Consider the following 17,188-nt stretch of genomic DNA (forward strand, 5'->3'; position numbering starts at 1 on the left):
TTCACCACTCTTCATGGGTTTTTTTTGTTTAGTTTTTACAGTGCCTGCTTTACATAACTTAAATTTATTCTGTAAATATGGGACCAACGTTGGCTAATACCAATGCGAGATCAGAGGCAGTGAAAATGATAGTATAAAGTTATGACAGTCCTTTTCACCACTTATTTCAGAAAGTCAAGCTTATAGATTCATCGCAAATAGTGAACTATGTCAAGCCTTTATTTCTTGTAAATGTGATAATTAGGCCTCGCAGATAAGAAAAAGCCCAAATACAGTATCTCAGAAAATTAGAACGTTACAAAGGATTCAATGGTGTTTTAAACAGAAATGTCAGGCTTCTGAATAGTATGTTCATTTCTAGGCAGTCAGTAGTTGATTAAGTCAAGGACACAAGGGACAACAGGAGGTCTTCTTGGACATTATTGTTATCAAATCTTTATTTATGCAGGTAGTCTCATCGAGACACAAATTCTCATTCACATGAGAGACTGCATTTCGTTTAACAGTGCCCTGAAGGCTGCGGTTCTCCCTGTTCCTGGTGCACATTTTCCTTCTACTCAACGTTCTATGAATATGCTTGGATGTGCACTCTATGAACAACCAGCTTCTTTAGCAGTGATCTTTTGTGGCTGGCCCTCCTTGTGGAAGGGGTCAGTGTCTGTCTTCCAATGATTGTGTAGGCCTGCTGACCAAGACTGTGAGACCTGGAGGCTAAGGAAACCTTTGGAGGTGTTTTGAGTTAATTAGCTGCTTTTGATGTGATACCATAAGTTTCCAATAATTAGCTTTTTCACAATATACAAATCTTCTGAGTCACTGAAATGGGGGTTTTCATTATCTGCAAGCCACAATCCTCAAAATACAAGAAATAAAGTCACTCTATATGTGATGAATCCACATGAGTTGAAAAAGTGTTTTCAAATGAGTGGCAAAATATATGGAACATTTCTTCACTTGCCTTGCAAAAATATTCACCCCCTTGGCATTTTTCATATTTTGTCGCCTCATAACCTGGAAGTAAAATGGATTGTTTGAGAATTTGCACCATTTCATTTCCAGAACAAGTCTACAACCTTGACGACGAGTTTCTTTATTTATTGTGAAGCAAGTAACAAATAGGACAAAGTAAAAGAAGCCTCAGTGTGTAAAAATATTTTATACATAAAGTTTGTTTCTCGTTTCTCTTCTCTAATTTAAGACTATTCTGTGCAAATCCATCAAATACTGTAAGAAAATATTTTAATTACAGGTTGGAATGTAGCAAAGATAGCTAAAAACCTATGGTGAGTTAAGGTTATTTGAATTGTATTGTTAAGAGTTTAATACCATAAATAATAAATTACTGCCAATATTACAATATTTGGGGTTAAGAGGCATTTATCAATCAGTGGTTAAGCTGGTATTCCACAAGCAGTTAATATAGTTGAATAAGGAAATCTCAGTTTATAAAAATTAATCACGGAGTCCTACAAGGTTCAGTGTTGGGAGCTAAAGCTTTTAATTTATTATCAACTTATTACTGTAGAAGACTTTTCTACAATGGTTTAAGTTAAACTCAAGAATTGGTCTCAGTGACCCTTTCAAAATTAGAGAAAAAAAACTAAAAAAAAAAACTGATTTTTGGTAACTGAAAAATTGAAGATTTGCTCACCATGGCATACCTGGACGTTCACTTGATATATGAATGTAGGTTTTTAGTCATTTTTTTATTTTTAGTTCATTATTCATAAACTGGGAATCTCAGAGTATATAGGAAAAAAAAAGCATACCAGAGAAACCACCATACAAATATGTATTGGAAAATAATTTCCAAAAACATTTCTCAATATCCATTGACAGACTACATTACAGCAGATGTGCATTTCAGTTTATGGAGCAGAAGGGTTGGATAATTTAGATTTAAAACCAATTAGGATTCATTTTCTAATTGGCTCTAATTTTACATACTGAATTTGGTATGGTTGTCAGATAAATTATACTGATTAGAGGGGCAATAACAACAGCAAATCAGTCTTTTACATTTTATTAAGTTTCATATACATCAATATTTCTTTAGCTGTAATACAAAAAAAATCAAGTCTAAACCCGATGAATTTTTACAAACAGGGCAGGAACCTTGAAATACATCTTTTCATTCTTCTCAGTCAGTCACTACTGCAAAGCAAGTCATTTACAATAGCTTATTACTGTACTCTCAGAATATTTATATACGTTTAACCGAGAAGACTACTGATGTCCACATATTTAGTACTTTAGTACTTAAACTGTCTTTCATGCCACTTCAGAATTAACAATGAGTGGAAATGCAAGAGGAAAAACGTTGTTCCACTGCGACATCTGAATTCAGACACAAAACTCTTGAAACATGATGCTCAGATAAACTCAGCCACCGTTATTTCCTTGCCAGGTTCCCGTTTGAGTAGACGAAACCACACGATGGGTCCGGGGATTTCTTTTTACAAAAAAAAGAAAAAAAAAAAAAGTACATGGAAATATGAGAGCTCCGTAAGAGTTTTCTCCGAGGTAAACTTCCATCTGAAATGCCTCAGTGGTTCTCGCCTCTCTGCGCCGGCCAGCGTGTGAGGAGAGGTCCCTGGAGGTGGCCCCTTAGCGCCGAAACGGATTTTGGGGGGGGTTCCTGTGAAAGCGGCGGTGCTGGCCGACCCCAGTCATGAGTGTCACAGTTCAGAAAAGCCAGATTCCTGGCAAGTGCATTGTGTCTGCGGAACGTGCGATGCCTTTTTTTTTTTCTTTTTTTTTTTAAGAGGCTGAAGAAGACTGAAGCTTGTTGTTATGAGACCTAAAAGGATGTGAAGAGAGGGGAAGAGTTGAGAGCTCTTCAGTTTCTTTATTGCTGCCGACCTCAAAGATGATCTAACAGACTGAAGATGCAAAGCGGTATACGGCGTAACCGCCCCGGGAATGCCTTTTATTAGTAGCCACAAAATCTTTCACAACTCAAAAAATGGAGGTTGCCGTGCGATTTAGGGAAGAGGAAGCCACACAATCTGACTCTTCAGATCATTTTAGACTAATCTCAAATGACGTTTTTTTTTCTTTTTATTAAAAGGCTCACATACATTCAGACACAGCTCGCAACCACTATACATTGTAAAACGCAGAGAACATCCAGATGAAGTCAAACTAAAGGTGAAGTAACATAGAAAAATGTTCCATAAATATACCTTTATAATAAAATATGCACCTCTATACTTTAGTCAACACCTTCGACAATTCAACTGAGATGTTTAAACAGAAATAAATACAAGCCTGTTAGTAAAACACATTTAAAACACTACCTAGGAAGCTTGTTTGAGCAGAAAGGCCAGTGGCTCCTAATATATCTTGAATGACAACATGATAATATCAACATGGCTGCCAGTTTGGCATCTTTCCTGTTTAACTATGATTGCAACTTCTTCCTCAGAGACAAACAGGTAGGGGGGGAGAAAAAAAAGAGCACATTTGGTGGTTGTGTGTCTGTGGTGGTTTTTCTTGAGATTTTGCTGTTTTGGAAACACTAGTTTTATTTCAGTGTCAACAGAGAGCCCGGCATCCAGTCCAGACTCCAGCTAGACTGGCACACTTAAGAATCTGACAATCTGCAAGAAACAAAAAGAAGATGGGGATGGCTTAAAACACAGGCATGCAGCACAGGTGGACGCGCGCGCGCACACACACACGCACAAATGCAAAATGTCGTATGCTACAGAGATGCTACGTGGCATTGACGTCCATGTTGACAGTGTGATGCACTGCGCCTTGCAAAAAGCATTGATAAACCCACAGACATTTAACCCGACATCAGTGTATTTCATGTGATAGACCAACATGGAGCAGAGCTGTAAAGTGGAAGATTTTTATTCTTAAAATAATTCAGTGCCCAGCATCCAGATCTCCAAACTTATCCGGCGTTTGTTTGTGGATTCACGACTTTTTGCGGAGCAGATCGCAGCGGGTCCTCCTAAATGGCCGTAAATCCGGTATTGACAAAAAAAACTTTATTGACAACTGCCTTGAACTTAATTTCTCTAAACCCAGGGAGTGATGCTGCAGGGGCAGAGCCTAAGGAGGACGGGCCATCATCTCTCCAGCCTGTTATCATCCAGGTGGAGCAGGTGGAGTCTTTTAAACACCTGAGAACTGAAGCGGACATAGCCTTGGTCTCTAACGTACCTGCAGACTTACAAGCCTATAAAAGTCACAACATCTCCACCTGGTAAGATTTTTTATTCTGTCGCGAAGGAGATTTACCCCTGGTGTATTAATAATGGAACCTATTCTTCATTTCAACATTTTATCTCGATATAACTTCTTGATGGTAAAAAACAACAACAAAAAAAACTGCAAAAAACAACAACAAAAAACTGCCCTGTATCGTACAGCAAAATTACCGGATTACCACAAACGGCTCTTTTTTAACTGTTTAAGAGCTCAGTCATTCACACCATTTGCAAGGTCCAATTTAAACTCCTTAAAAGTAGAACTGCTTCTCTTTTAAGTTTACTGAACAAGCTTTACGCTTTTCTTCATGTGATTTGCATGCGTTTTTTATTAGTTTTTATTACAGTGTTTGTGTTATTACCTTGTCACAGAAGAATTTGTCACCAGCTGGGACAGATAATAAAGATTTTCCTTTTATGTATTTCTTACATAGGAACAGAATAAGTTAGTTGGTCTGGGACTTCGTACAGTAATAGCATTGCTGCAAATCCACCAGAGTTAGCCCAAAAGGCTATTCTTCCTCTGCAGCTCCACTGGAGAGGAGGGAAAGAAAAGCAACGTACAGATTTGAAAAAATAAAAATAAAAAATGCTCTGGTCCAATGAGATCAGAGCTGAATTTTTCCTCTACGTCCTCCTGCACATCACCCAGTACAAACCCTCCCACTGGTGATTGGTGGTGGTGCAGCGCCATGCTATGGGGATGCTTATTCCCTCGCAGGGACAGGGACGCTGCTAGGAGTTAAGGGGAGTCTAAAACAGGGCAATCCTGGGAAAGGAAGGTCAGAGGCTGCAGACTTAATAAAAATAAAATAAAACTGCAAATAAAACTGCAGTTTCCCTTAGGACTGGGCCGCAGATTCAGCTTCCAACAGGACAACTGGGGCAACAATCTTCCTCTCAAGATGTGCATAGATAGTAGGGACATTTATCAGTGTTTTGAATATGCATATTCATTAAAAAAAAATATATATATTTTTTAATTTAAAACCATTTCTTGCTTTTCTTCCACTTGACAACAGTGCAGTAAAGTGTGTTGGTGTATCCGATAAAATACAGCCAAGTTTGTGATTGTAAAGCAACAAAATGTGAAAAAGCTCAAATGGCAAGAACACTTTACCGAGGCAATGCAACGTCAGTCATGACAAGAACATACACGACTAAATAAAAAGGTAAATAAAATCACATTCTACCATAAACAGTCAATGCTCATGCTTGTGATAAAAAAAGAAAAAAAAATGGCAGGCAGAAATAAGTGCACGGATGAAGATATGTTTAATTGTTCCTGACAGAGTCTCTAAATAAGCGAGTTAAAGTTTTAAAAAGCACAAACAAGGGGAACCCCTGAAACCTCGGCTCTTACCTGCTCGCCTTGAAGCCTTTCAGCTTCTGTACAAAGAAGGCTTCCAGCACCTCGGCGCACTGAAAGAAGGGTGTGTCGTTGGGGTTGTAGTAGCGGCAGTTGTCGAAGATTTTGGTCACGTCTGCCACAAACTCTGTGAGCTTCTGGTAATGTCGCTTTTGCAAACGGGTTTCCATTGTGGAAAAATCTTCAGAGGGACAAAGACACAGAAAAGGAGAATAACATGAACGCAACGCCCCTTTCATGTCAGCCACCCTGCTCACGCGGCATGGAAGGCGACCCTACCCATCGGCTCCTTGATCACGCGATAATAGTCCGGGGCATCGTGGGGATCCACCGGTTCAAGGAAAGGCCATGCCATTTTGTGAGCCTGAGGAACGTAAGCGCACAAAATGAAGTGTTGTTGATAAAAGGGCACATTCAGCATAACAAAACACATATTACACAAAAACCATCAAAGACATTTAGTACAAAGTAGATCCACTGGGATTCAGACAGCCTCCACCGTCTCTTGTGAAGAAAAGGTTCAAATCTGTGAGATCTGCTTAAACTGATCTCCTAAAATCTAACCTAAAGCTGAGCACTGTAAAAAAGGGTGGCCTTATTTTAAGCTTTAAAGCACTACAAGTGGAGAGGGCTCTACAGCCACCGTAAGAACCTGAGTGACATCCCTTTCTTAACCCATAGGGTTTGATATGTTGGCCCATGCTTTGCAGATATAACAAAGCATTGGTGAGATCAGACACGAATGTTTAACTAGAAGCCCCTGGCCTGTAGTTGTCGCTGTAGCGGACCCAAAATTCATAAAACTGTATAAACAGGGCCTACGGGTGCTACTTTGAACTGTCTTGTTACTGAAATGTGGTATACATTAATGTTACTGTGCAACTTTTTAAAATTCTATGTGAACTTTAGTTCTGCAACATTTGCCTTAAAACCGTCTTGCTGCTGCCCTCTCAGGGTTGAACGGCGGCTACTGCAGCTGTATTTTCCTACTGGTTGAAGTGGAACGTGCTTTTGTACCATAGCCATGCGATCGGCTACGGTGACACCTCCATAGACAGTACCGCGGCAAAACCACCGGATGTGGCCCTGGTCACTCCATGTTTCTACGGGTCACTTTCCCTCATCCTGACCGCCGCACCACGAGGGCCGCTTAAAACCGCCATTGCACATCCGCGTCTATGGGAACTGGCCCCTTTGCGTCTGAGGGCTAGCCTCGTGAGACCATCCTGATCTCGCGAGCTTTCAAGGTTTCACTCGCAGATCAGTCTGGCTACTCTCCGTTAAAGAAAATTTGGAGCCGTTCACCAAACGAACGTCCAATCAGCGTTGGCTTTGAGGCGGGTTGAGGTGTGACGCAACGAGAAGCGCGACAGTTCAGTCTAAACAACATGGCGGCTTCAGCCGATGAAACTAGCGTTAGCGTGGCTATCGAGCAAGTTTTATCGGCAAGATTTATCAGTATTTCTTTGCTGAGCTAACGAGCCTTTACCTGCAGCAGCAAGAGTAGCTTGGCTTGTGTTTTCGTCGTCGCTCGTAACAGAGCGACGACGAAGCATGTTGACGAGTACGTCATATGCTTCGTTGATCTGATTGGTTTATTTGGCCCGTCTATCACCAACATAGGCCAATCAGCTAACCAGTATTTTCGTCCCTTCCCAAAATTACTTCAACGGAAGGTTTCCAGATGGATATGCGGAGCAAATCCATCTGGCGGAGTCAGGTTATCTAATGGCCGGGGCTATGCCTTCACATCGGGGTGAGCTACGCTTCAGGATGAGCCTAGGACCATACGCAGGCTGGTGAAGATCTTCCACACCAAACCAGCTCATCCATGTTTTTACAGACCTTGGTTTGTGCAGCTGTGAGGTCGTGTTAGAACCGAAGGGGTCGTCATCCAACTGAGCCAACGAAGATGAGATCATGAAATTGTCCAAAAAGTCCTGATATCCTTGAACTAAAGGGTCCAAGTCCTAAAAATATCCGACAAACCAGAATACCCTCTGCGCCAAACTGAGCCTGAGCATCTGCTGACATAGCTCTGTAATTCTTCTGCCACCCACCATTTCAAGGCTGAGGTGCTAACCTTCCTAACCACTTCTGCTTTTTTTGTCCTAACACTGACGGCTGACTGTGGAACATTTAGAGGCGAGGAAGTTTCATAACTGGGCTTAACACGCAGGCCGTAGGCAGAGAAAACACTTTTGGCAAAGCTGAGGTCCAGTTAGACACATCATTTACGTTGGAAAACATTACAACTTGGTTATTTATGCGGCTTTGACCAACAGAGGGGGAAAAAAAAAAAACTCAGCTCAGGGAGCTCCAGAAAGTAGACGAATAGAGCAAACATCTCAGATTAAGTCTGAGATTATTTAAAACATACGTAATATCCCTTAATGTTTATGAAAATGCTGTTTTATAGCCATGAAACATTAATTACTCATTTCCACTTCCTGTTTTCAAGGAAACCTCTCAGTTTCAGAGATTTGTTTTCTAAATGATAAAGGTTACTGCACCTGGCACGCCTACTATGGATTCTGCAAGTTTACAGACAAGCAGCAAGGCTGACCTCTTTCATCATGAAACACACGTAAAAAAGGAATTGTTTCACTTTAATTAAAAGATTACTTGTTACTTACAAGGAACCACCACTGTATACCTAAATTCAATAAGACAAGTGGACTCCATTAACCAGGGGGACTAGATATAGTAGATATAGACCCTGCCATTTCCTTTTCTTTCCACCTTTCAACTTTGCAATATTCTGTGTACGTCATTAAAGAAATTCTCAGTAAAATATATTAAAGTTTTTGGTTGTAAGCTGAAAACATGTGAAAAAGAGTTTTCTCACTTTACTGAAGCTACACAAATCATTTACTGGGGATATTGTGCAAGCAAACAATACCGAATATACTTACAAGGTATCTCACTACTGGTATTTTATAGAAAAGTGTAGAAAAAGACTTGCGGCATTTTCCATTTCTACACGTAATCTTCTAAAGTTTCTGTAACGTAGCGCCGTTGAGCCCAGAGGGAAAAAAGAGTTCATACCTGTAACGAACGCAATATTCTTTTCAGACCCTCGTAGTCCCTGTCGGTGAGCGGCGAGAGGACCGTCATGGCGTCTTCTGTCGACTGACACTGCGGACACACGTACAGGTCGATGTGATTGGCTTCGCTCTGCAGGATGCCCACGCAGCGCCCGTGGTACCAGTTCTGGCAGCGGTCACAGCCTATATAAAACCTGTGGGGCGAGGATCAGACAGGCTGAGGACACGGACCTTCATGTGACATAGCTCAGCGCGCGGACCGACGGAGGACGGCCTTACTGGGTGTCGTCGTAAGGCGTCCGACATATGCAGTACAGCTCCTCGTTGCTCTGGCCCTCCTGCTGGCCCCGTTTACAGTCGCTGCACACAAAGTCCTCCAGCTTTTTGGCCTCTTTTTCCGTGATTCCCACGCAGGCCCCGTGGAACCAGTTGGAGCAGAGGTCGCAGCCGATGTAGAACCTGCGAGAGAAGAGCATTTCCTTTTTACAACACCGCCTGCAGACCCCCCCGCGGCTCCATGCGGCACGTTGTCGGATCCTAACCACAACAGAGGAGACGTTTGACGCTTACTTGGACTCGTCATACGGGGTTTTGCAGATACAGTACAGTTTGGTGTCCTTCTTATGATCCTTTGAGGTAGAAGACAGCTTCTTCTTCTTCTTCTTGTGTTTCAGTGAGCCGGACTCTCGTTCCGGATCCAGGTCCGCATCTTTGTCCTTGTCCCGCTCCCTATCCCGATGTCTGTCCCGCTCTCGCTCCTTCTCCCGCTCCCGCTCTTTTTCTCTGTCTCTGTGTCGGTCCCGGTCTCGCTCCTTCTCCCTGTCCCGTTTCTTGTTCTTCTCGTGATGCTTGTCCCGGTCTCTGCTCCTCTCTTTGTCCCTCTCGTCTTCCCTCTTCCGCTTATGGGACGAGGACGTGGACGAGTGGGAGCTGTGCGAGGAGTGCGAGGAGTGAGTGAGGTGCGAGGAGTGGGCGGCGGCCTTGACCGTTGCCGCGGCGGCCTGAGTGATGGCGGTGCGGGCTTTCTCCTTTTCCCTCTGCAGCCTGGCTAAATCCCGCCTCAGCTCCTCCTGGGAAGACAAAAATCCCGTTTGAGAGCCGAAAACCTGAACTCGTACATCTACGGCCTTGAAGTGCCGGCGCCGTAGCTGCTCTGGAAAAAAAAAAGAAAAAGAAATCTAACCTGTACTTGCAGCTGCAGCTCCTTGTCCAACAGTGCCCTCTTTTTCAGGATTTCCGCCTTCAGCTGCTCCTTGTGTTTGTACAGCAGTGCCGTCAGCTTGGTGGCGTTCTGCTTGGAGCGTTTCTGCTCCACCACTTCCTCCTTCTTCCTCTTCTTGGCCGCCTGCTTCTCATCCTTCTCGATCTTGTCCAGGATGAACTTCATCACCTGATTGCACACGATCATCCTGACGGAAGAGCGGAAAAAACAACAACTTTAGCTGTAACTCTAGTTTAGATGAGCCATGATGCCATAAAAGCTTACTTATTGACTTTTTATTAGTTAAATAAGCTCAGTACAGTATAGATCCACTTCAAAGTTTAGGCTCACAAATATTAACATATAGCGTTTGAATAAAGGGCCGACCTCTGGTTCTCCTCCCGCTCTGCTGCAGCCAGAGACTTCCTCTGTTTTAGTTGTTCTGCTGAAGAATTTTGCTTTATTGCCACCTGACAAGGGGTTAAAAAATGGTTCCCATGAACATTGACATGAACATTGAACACATCTTGATTGAGAGTTAATGTATAATAAATAAAACAATCAATAACCGTTTTGTTCTGGGGTCTCACCTGTTTCTGAATGCCGTCCTTAGGACTAATGACCTGCAGATTCTGCTCTTTGGATTCCCTTTTAGGCTCGTTAAGTTTCTTCTTCTTTGGTGGTGGAGGAGGTTGTTGTTGTAGCTGCTGCTGCTGCTGCTGCATTCTCTGAAGCTGCTCCTGAAGACTTGCTGGTGCCTGGATGGTCACCATGTTCTGGATCTGGTGGGCCTGGATCTGGCCCCCTGCTTGCTGGATCTGGATGGGCAGCTGCAGCTTGATCTGCTGGGGGACGGTGCCGCCCTGCTGCTGGGCCTGCGCCTGGATCTGCGCCTGGATCTGGGCGGCGACATGAGGCGGCAGGGCAGAGAGGAGCTGCACTGGTTGCTGGAGGCCTGAAACGGTGATGAGCTGATGTCTGATCGGGGACTGGACCTGGAGCTGGGGCTGTGCTTGAACTTGAGGCTGGCTCTGAGGCTGGAACTGCACTTGGAGCTTTGCCTGGACCTGGCCATGGGGCTGGACCTGCAGCGGCTGAGGGACTTGGCTTTGCTGCGGTGACTGGATCGAAAAGGGGGGCTGCGTTTGCACTTGGGTTTGGATGCCGGACTGAACGTGGACGGCGGGTTTCTGCGCGGTCTGAGCGTGGATCTGGTTTTGCTGCTGGATCTGAACCTGGGGATAGAGTGGGCTTTGGATCGGAGGCTGCGGCTGAAGCGGAGCTTGGGCCTGAGGCTGTGGCTGAATCAGAGGCTGTTGCGTAGGCGGAGTTTGGGTTTGGAAGGAAGCTTGAACCTGGGGGTGGTACTGAGGCTGGACCCTGGCCTGGAGCTGCGTAGGGGACTGGACCTGAGTGAGGGGTTGCACTTGGGGTTGAGGTGATTGTTGCGTTGGCGGCTGTATTTGTGCCTGCGGCTGAAACTGAACTCTGATCTGAGGCTGAATTTGCGCTTGCACCTGGGGGTGGCCTTGAGGCTGGATGTGCGGCATCTGCTGGACCTGTCCGCAGGTCTGGGGCTGCGCGGGTCTCACGGTGGAAACCACGGAGGGGACAGGCAATCCCTTCATGGCGACCTGCACGGCCGACGCCGCCACGTGGGACACCTGCTGCATTGATACGACGGCGGGATGCTGGACCAGCACCTGGGAATGTGGAGTCTGAGACGTCTGGGGCGACGGGGCGATGGCGGAGTGGATGGAGATGGGCGCGGGAGCGGAGGCGGGCGCAGACGCCGCGGCGGGCGGCGTCACCGGCGTGGCTGCCTGCTGAACGCTCCGAACCGGACCCTGAGGAGACGAGGGCGTCCAGTTTTTGGGCTGAGCTGCCCTCGGTTCTATCAGAGCTGTAAAAAGGACAAAGAAGTGAACGGAACAGTATTCGTACAACAAAAACGACACAATGCTGCGCAGAACTAAGTTGTTTTTTTTTTTTTTACCCGGCACTGAAGGTATGGTAGAGGTGGCTGTGACCGGCGTGACCACCGCGTTGGCCATGGCCGCGTGGAGGGGCACAAAGGGCGGCGCCTGGATTTGGGTCGGAGCTTTGGCCGGGGAGGGGATGGAAACGTGGGTGGACACGACGGCTATGAGCGGGGCGGAGACGGGGGCGAGGGCTGGCGTCGGGATCTGGACGGGCGAGGGCAGCGAGGCGCAGACGGGGATCTGTGCGGAGAGCTGGGCCGCTGGTCTGGCTGACGCGGCGGGCGCAGGAGCGGAGGCCAGCGTCTGGAGCGGGGGGGAGGTGAAGCCCGGGGCGGCGCAGACGGACCCGGCGTGGGTCTGCAGGGCGGCGTGCCCCGGCGCGGGAGGGGAGCTCGTGTTATGGGCTTGTGCAGGAGGCGAAGCCGCTGTGAGGGCGGAGACGGGGGGTTGGGGGACGGCCTGGAGCTGTGCGGGGGTGGAGGGCGGGCCTTGGACATAACTCCCACTCGGGCTTATGTTTTGCGCCGCTTGGGGCTGCGAAACAGCCGGCGGTGGCGTGGAGGTCAACAGCTGTGTGGAAGAAGGCACAGGAGAAGACGTATGCATCTGCGCGGGGATGGATGGAGACGGCGAGACGTGCGCCTGGGGAGGAGGCCGAGCCGACGCGGCCAGTTGTGCAGCGGCGATGGGGGACGTGACTTGGGTGTGAGCGGGAACAGGAGCCGGGCCGGGAGCACAGCTCGGCTGCTGCGGCGAGGGGGCGGCGACGTGTAGCGGCGCGGGAAGAGGCGCGGCCATCTGTGTCTGAGCTAAGGCTGACGGAGTCGTCTGGACCTGGGCGGCGCCGGGGCGCGGCTGAGGGGGAGCGGCCAGCTGGGCCGGGGGGCTCGGAGTGGTGGCCGGCTTTGTAGGCGCGGCGTTTACCGGGGCGGAAGTTGAGGCGGTTGACGACGGGGGCATGGGAGTGAAGAGGAAGCGCTGGACCTGTCCACTGGGCATGGCGGCCTGCATTAGCTGCTGACCGGGCCCGGGGATGACCGTAACACCCTGTGGGATGATCTGAAGCTGTCCCTGGGTCTGGCCTTGACCCTGGATCACCACCGTCAGACCCGGGTTCCCCCCCTGCAAGATGTCAGAAAGAACAGACCCGACGTTAAAGACCTGCGGTTGTGCTTTGTGAGATCCCATACAGAACAGATCGCCTCCACACCTGGAGACATGCAATCTGTGCAAGAGTCATACAGATGACATAAACCAGGAACATTTGATGGTTTATTAATATTAATGACTGGCTTTTTAAATCATGTTTGCTTCTCAATTCCAAAAGAACGGTCTGTTTGATGTCCTCAAAGCAATCAAAAGAAATAAAAAGCTCCGGAGTATTCTTGAGAGGAGAAGAATTACAACTTGTCACAGAATTCAAGTACCTCGGCGTGATACTTGATTCAACTTTGTCTTTCAAAAATCATATTAAACAACTTGTCAAATTTAACCTTAATTTTAAACTAATCAGGTCTTTTTTAACACTTGGTGCTGCTAAAATGGTTCTCCACTCAATGATTTTATCTCACATTGAATACTGCATCACAAGTTGGTCTCTCACCACAGTTACCAATTTAAAATTAATTTAATCACTGTACAAAAGATCTCTTAAAGTGTTTGACCAAAAACCCAATTCTTTCCATTTATGTAATATCTTGAACAAGTACAATCTCTTAAATTTTTAAAATTTTTATAAATTTTAAGTATGTATGCTTCATTTATAAAGCACTACATGGACTAGCTCCACCTCCCGTGTCTACTCTGTTCAAACCTAAGACTTCAGGTGGCCTGAGAACCAGGGCCTCCTCCAGAGGAGACTGTGAGGTCCCTCACAGAAGAACAACTTTTGGTCAGAACACTCTCTCTGTGAGAGCCACTAACATCTGGAACAGTCTTCATCTGCACATACGGGAGAGCCCTACACTGATCAGCTTTAGAGCTCAACTCAAACTATGGATGAAAACAAACCAGTCATGTGACCACTAAACTTTTAACATTTTCCTTGTGATGCTTATATTGTCTATTATATGTTCTTTCTTATGCATTTGCCTGCCTAGGGACTACGGATGAAAACTAGCTTTGTAGCTATAATCCGGCATATTTACATTTGTTTTTATACTGATGTTCATTAATGTGCTTTGTCCCTATTCAAATAAATAAATAAATAATAAAATAATAAATAACAGGTCTTTCTATAGTTCTAGCTTCTTTGTCCTTTGCGGTCCGCACCTGTGCGCTCTGTGTCAGCTGCATGAGCTGAGCCATGGTGAGCTTCACTTGGCCCTGCTGCGGTCTCTGGGGCTGCGAGGATGCAACAGAGGGCTGACCAGGAGTCGTGGTGCCGGCACCAGAAGAGGACGCCAGCCCTGCAGCTTTTGGAGCCGGAGTGGCACCGGGGGCGGATGTGACCGCAGCCTGAGTCTGACCCATCTGGACTGCAGCCTGTTGAGACTGACCTGGAATCAAAAAGAAGATTTGTTTTTTTTTTTTTGGCAACTGTACGTCTTAGAAATGAAAAAAAAAAAAAAATAAATAATAGAAAGGAAAGTTTGACGGCTCACCTTGCTTAACCACTCCTGAATTTGGGGCCATTGTCGAGCCCACAGAGACGGACGGGGAGGTTATCAGGTTCCCTGCTGTGCCGGGCTGAGTCTGGCCGACTGTCGCGGCGGCCTAACAACAAACAAAACCGTGAGGTGGACCAGAAAAAAAACTTGCTGTAGAACGACGGACCAGACGGTGTCAGAGCCAGGAGACCTTTTGCTGGGTGCCTGAGGCGGAGGTCGCAGCTCTGAGGTTGATATTCCCGGTTGTAGGGTGCAGCGTGCTGTATGTCCTAAGGTTGGCGGGAGGCCCAGAGGGGAAAATGCCCAGAACCTTCTGTTGGACCACACCTGCAGAGAAGATCCACCGTGTCAGCAGAGGCACGCTGTAGATCGGTGCTGTGAAGCTGTGTAAAGGCATGCTCTGTGTGTGCGTTTATTAAACATCCAAGTGTCTTTGGGTCAGGATCGCTGCAAAAAGGGACATAAAAGTAAGTAAAAATTTCTTGAAATTAGCATATTTTCCTTAATTTGAGGAGCTAAATAAGACTATTTGCCAATGGAATGAGTATTTTTACCCCTAAGAATAAGATAATTAGATATACTGCACTTGAAATAAGATGATGGAGATAAATTGTTCCTATTTTAAGTGCAAAAATCTCATTCCATTGGCAAATAGTCTTATTTACCTGCTCTAATCAAGGAAAAATACACTGATTTCAAGAAAATTTCACTCACTTTTAGTTCCCTTTTTGCAGTGAGGGTAAATACAGGGTGTACCAGAACCTGAAATCAGCATGCATTTAGGCCAGTAAAGACTTACGGGGGTGGGGGGGAACAATCACTGTTCATGCTGAGGGTCAACACTTAATCAGGGCAGGTTTACTGTATGCCTCCCACGGGACACTGTTCTAGCCATTTTTGGCAAGCGTAGGCCGCGGCCTTGCCAAAATGGACGACGCTCCCATGCTCCCTACCTCCTTGAGTGGAAGGCACATTGAGCGTGACAATCTTGCTGTTAGCGGGCAGCGGTAGCTTGGCGGCGAGGACGTGGCCGGCCACGGTCACCGGGCTGCCGGCCATCTGGAAGGTTTGCTCTGAGTTGGTGAGGCCGCCGGCCACGGTGGCCGCCGAGGACGCTGCAAGACACACCGAGCCACCTACAGTCACGTGTAGCCGGGAGGGCCACCAATGCACAGCCGAGGTGTCCACTGTGAGCTTCCGAGTCCGCAAAGGAGCAGACTGCTTACGTTTTGTTTTTGCTCTATTTCATGGGATGTAACTAAAAGATTCACAAAATGCCTGACTTTTACTTTTGTGGGACTGAGAGTGGACACCGTGAGCTCAAACATTATATTTTTTTTGGCAGGGTGGTTTAGACGATTGATACGGAACGTAAATAAGGATGATTAACAGACGAGACGTTGTGTGAACGGATGGCAGAAAAGAGAAATGGCTGACCAATGAAAAGCGACACTTTTTGGTGATTCTGTCTCCGATAAATTAATCTCCGTACCTGAGCTGCTGTTGTTCTGGCCCTGCTTCACCCAGGAGGCGAAGGACTGGTGGAAGTTCTTGTCTTGCTGGAAGGGAACCGGGGAGCCTAGCTTGGAGGCCAGGACCATCTTGGCTCCAGATGTTATCTGACCCGCCCTCTGGCCGCCGGAGGCCGGCGTACTGGGAGCGCTGACTGCGGTGGTGGTGGTGGTGATGGTTGTGGCAGTAGTCGCGGTCGTGCTCAGTTTTTGCTGCTCGAGACGTTTCTGAAACAAGGGTTTTATGATGAAAAGGCGGGTTTAGAGAGAGCCGGTTGACTGAGGCACATGTTATATCGGAGCCGTGACTGTGCTGTGCCATCGTCACCTGCTGGGCTGCCAGTCTGGCCTGCTTCAGCTGGTTCTCCAAATGGGCCTTCACTTCCTCGGCGGTCTTCAGTGTGCAGCTGGCTTTGGACGGATCCAAACCTTGCGACTTCTCCCTTTCCAGTCTGTAAAAGCCAAAATGCAGAAAAAAAAAAAAAAAAAAAAAAGACAGTCCACCTGAATTCCTCATTCCTCCAATAACATATCTGGGCTTCGAACACAAGGTGTGCGTTTCCAACCTCTCAGCAAAGGCTTTTATCTCCCAGAGCTCCAGCTCCTCTTCGGGGACCCAAGTCTCCACGGCGACAGGCCCCGTCTGTTTGGCCGGTTCCTGCTTTTTGGGCCTCAAGGCGCTGGAGCGCAGACCTTTCCTTTGAGGAGTGGGAGTTTCTATTCACAGAAAGTGTTCATTAATTTCTCTCGTGCAATGTGAGAAAAAAAAAAACTTTCTTAAAAAGTGCATTTGCTACCACTTCATCTCCCCCGAAGCCTCTTACCTTTGGGAGTGTCCCTGTTTCCGATGGGGCAGATGATCTTCCTGATGCAGTATTCAGAGCGGATGCCATGGGGCCCGACATCTCTCCGTCTAATGATCTCCGTTGTGATTATGTCGGTGTCTGTAGTTTCTAGAGACATGATGGTTCCTAATTTTAAGTCACGCATGAGACGGAGATCTTCTGGTTATATTCAGAAGGCATCTGGACAAGAAGCCCCACTAGTTTACAAGTGACGTCTTCTTATGCTCGAAGGAAATCAAACATTAAAAAGGTACATAGCTACGTTATATGCTTTAAAAAAATACCCACAATGGTTTGATCATGATAAAATAAGGTTATATACACCAAGCGAACATCCTGATAGTGCTTTGACGGCCCTCTTTGAGACTAAATAGAGCCCCACAACGGGCATGATGAGCAGA

The 17,188-nt window shown here is 46.5% G+C and overlaps 1 protein-coding gene across 8 annotated transcripts in view; it reads right to left on the reverse strand.

Moving 5' to 3' along the window:
• Positions 1-2,462: 2,462 nt before the first annotated feature.
• The window catches only part of bptf (bromodomain PHD finger transcription factor), a 29,930-nt gene continuing 15,204 nt past the window's right edge, over positions 2,463-17,188 (reverse strand). For 6 of the 8 annotated variants that reach the window (XM_036148395.1, XM_036148392.1, XM_036148391.1 and 3 more), the window contains 18 exons: positions 16,767-16,895; positions 16,509-16,659; positions 16,271-16,394; positions 15,924-16,170; positions 15,385-15,546; positions 14,622-14,758; positions 14,426-14,537; positions 14,094-14,320; positions 11,837-12,944; positions 10,431-11,743; positions 10,228-10,310; positions 9,823-10,048; positions 9,210-9,709; positions 8,919-9,098; positions 8,641-8,833; positions 5,872-5,956; positions 5,587-5,773; positions 2,463-2,800 (listed from right to left, as the gene is read on the reverse strand). In XM_036148395.1, coding sequence (XP_036004288.1) covers positions 2,761-2,800; positions 5,587-5,773; positions 5,872-5,956; positions 8,641-8,833; positions 8,919-9,098; positions 9,210-9,709; positions 9,823-10,048; positions 10,228-10,310; positions 10,431-11,743; positions 11,837-12,944; positions 14,094-14,320; positions 14,426-14,537; positions 14,622-14,758; positions 15,385-15,546; positions 15,924-16,170; positions 16,271-16,394; positions 16,509-16,659; positions 16,767-16,895 — 5,204 coding nt within the window. In that variant the 3' untranslated portion in view covers positions 2,463-2,760. Of the gene's footprint in view, positions 3,603-5,586; positions 5,774-5,871; positions 5,957-8,640; positions 8,834-8,918; positions 9,099-9,209; positions 9,710-9,822; positions 10,049-10,227; positions 10,311-10,430; positions 11,744-11,836; positions 12,945-14,093; positions 14,321-14,425; positions 14,538-14,621; positions 14,759-15,384; positions 15,547-15,923; positions 16,171-16,270; positions 16,395-16,508; positions 16,660-16,766; positions 16,896-17,188 lie in introns of all 8 variants that reach the window. The other 2 variants (XM_036148390.1, XM_036148393.1) reach the window with 2 other exon arrangements.

Source organism: Fundulus heteroclitus, chromosome 16 (assembly GCF_011125445.2).
Source record: "Fundulus heteroclitus isolate FHET01 chromosome 16, MU-UCD_Fhet_4.1, whole genome shotgun sequence".
Classification (NCBI taxonomy): Eukaryota; Metazoa; Chordata; class Actinopteri; order Cyprinodontiformes; family Fundulidae; genus Fundulus; species Fundulus heteroclitus.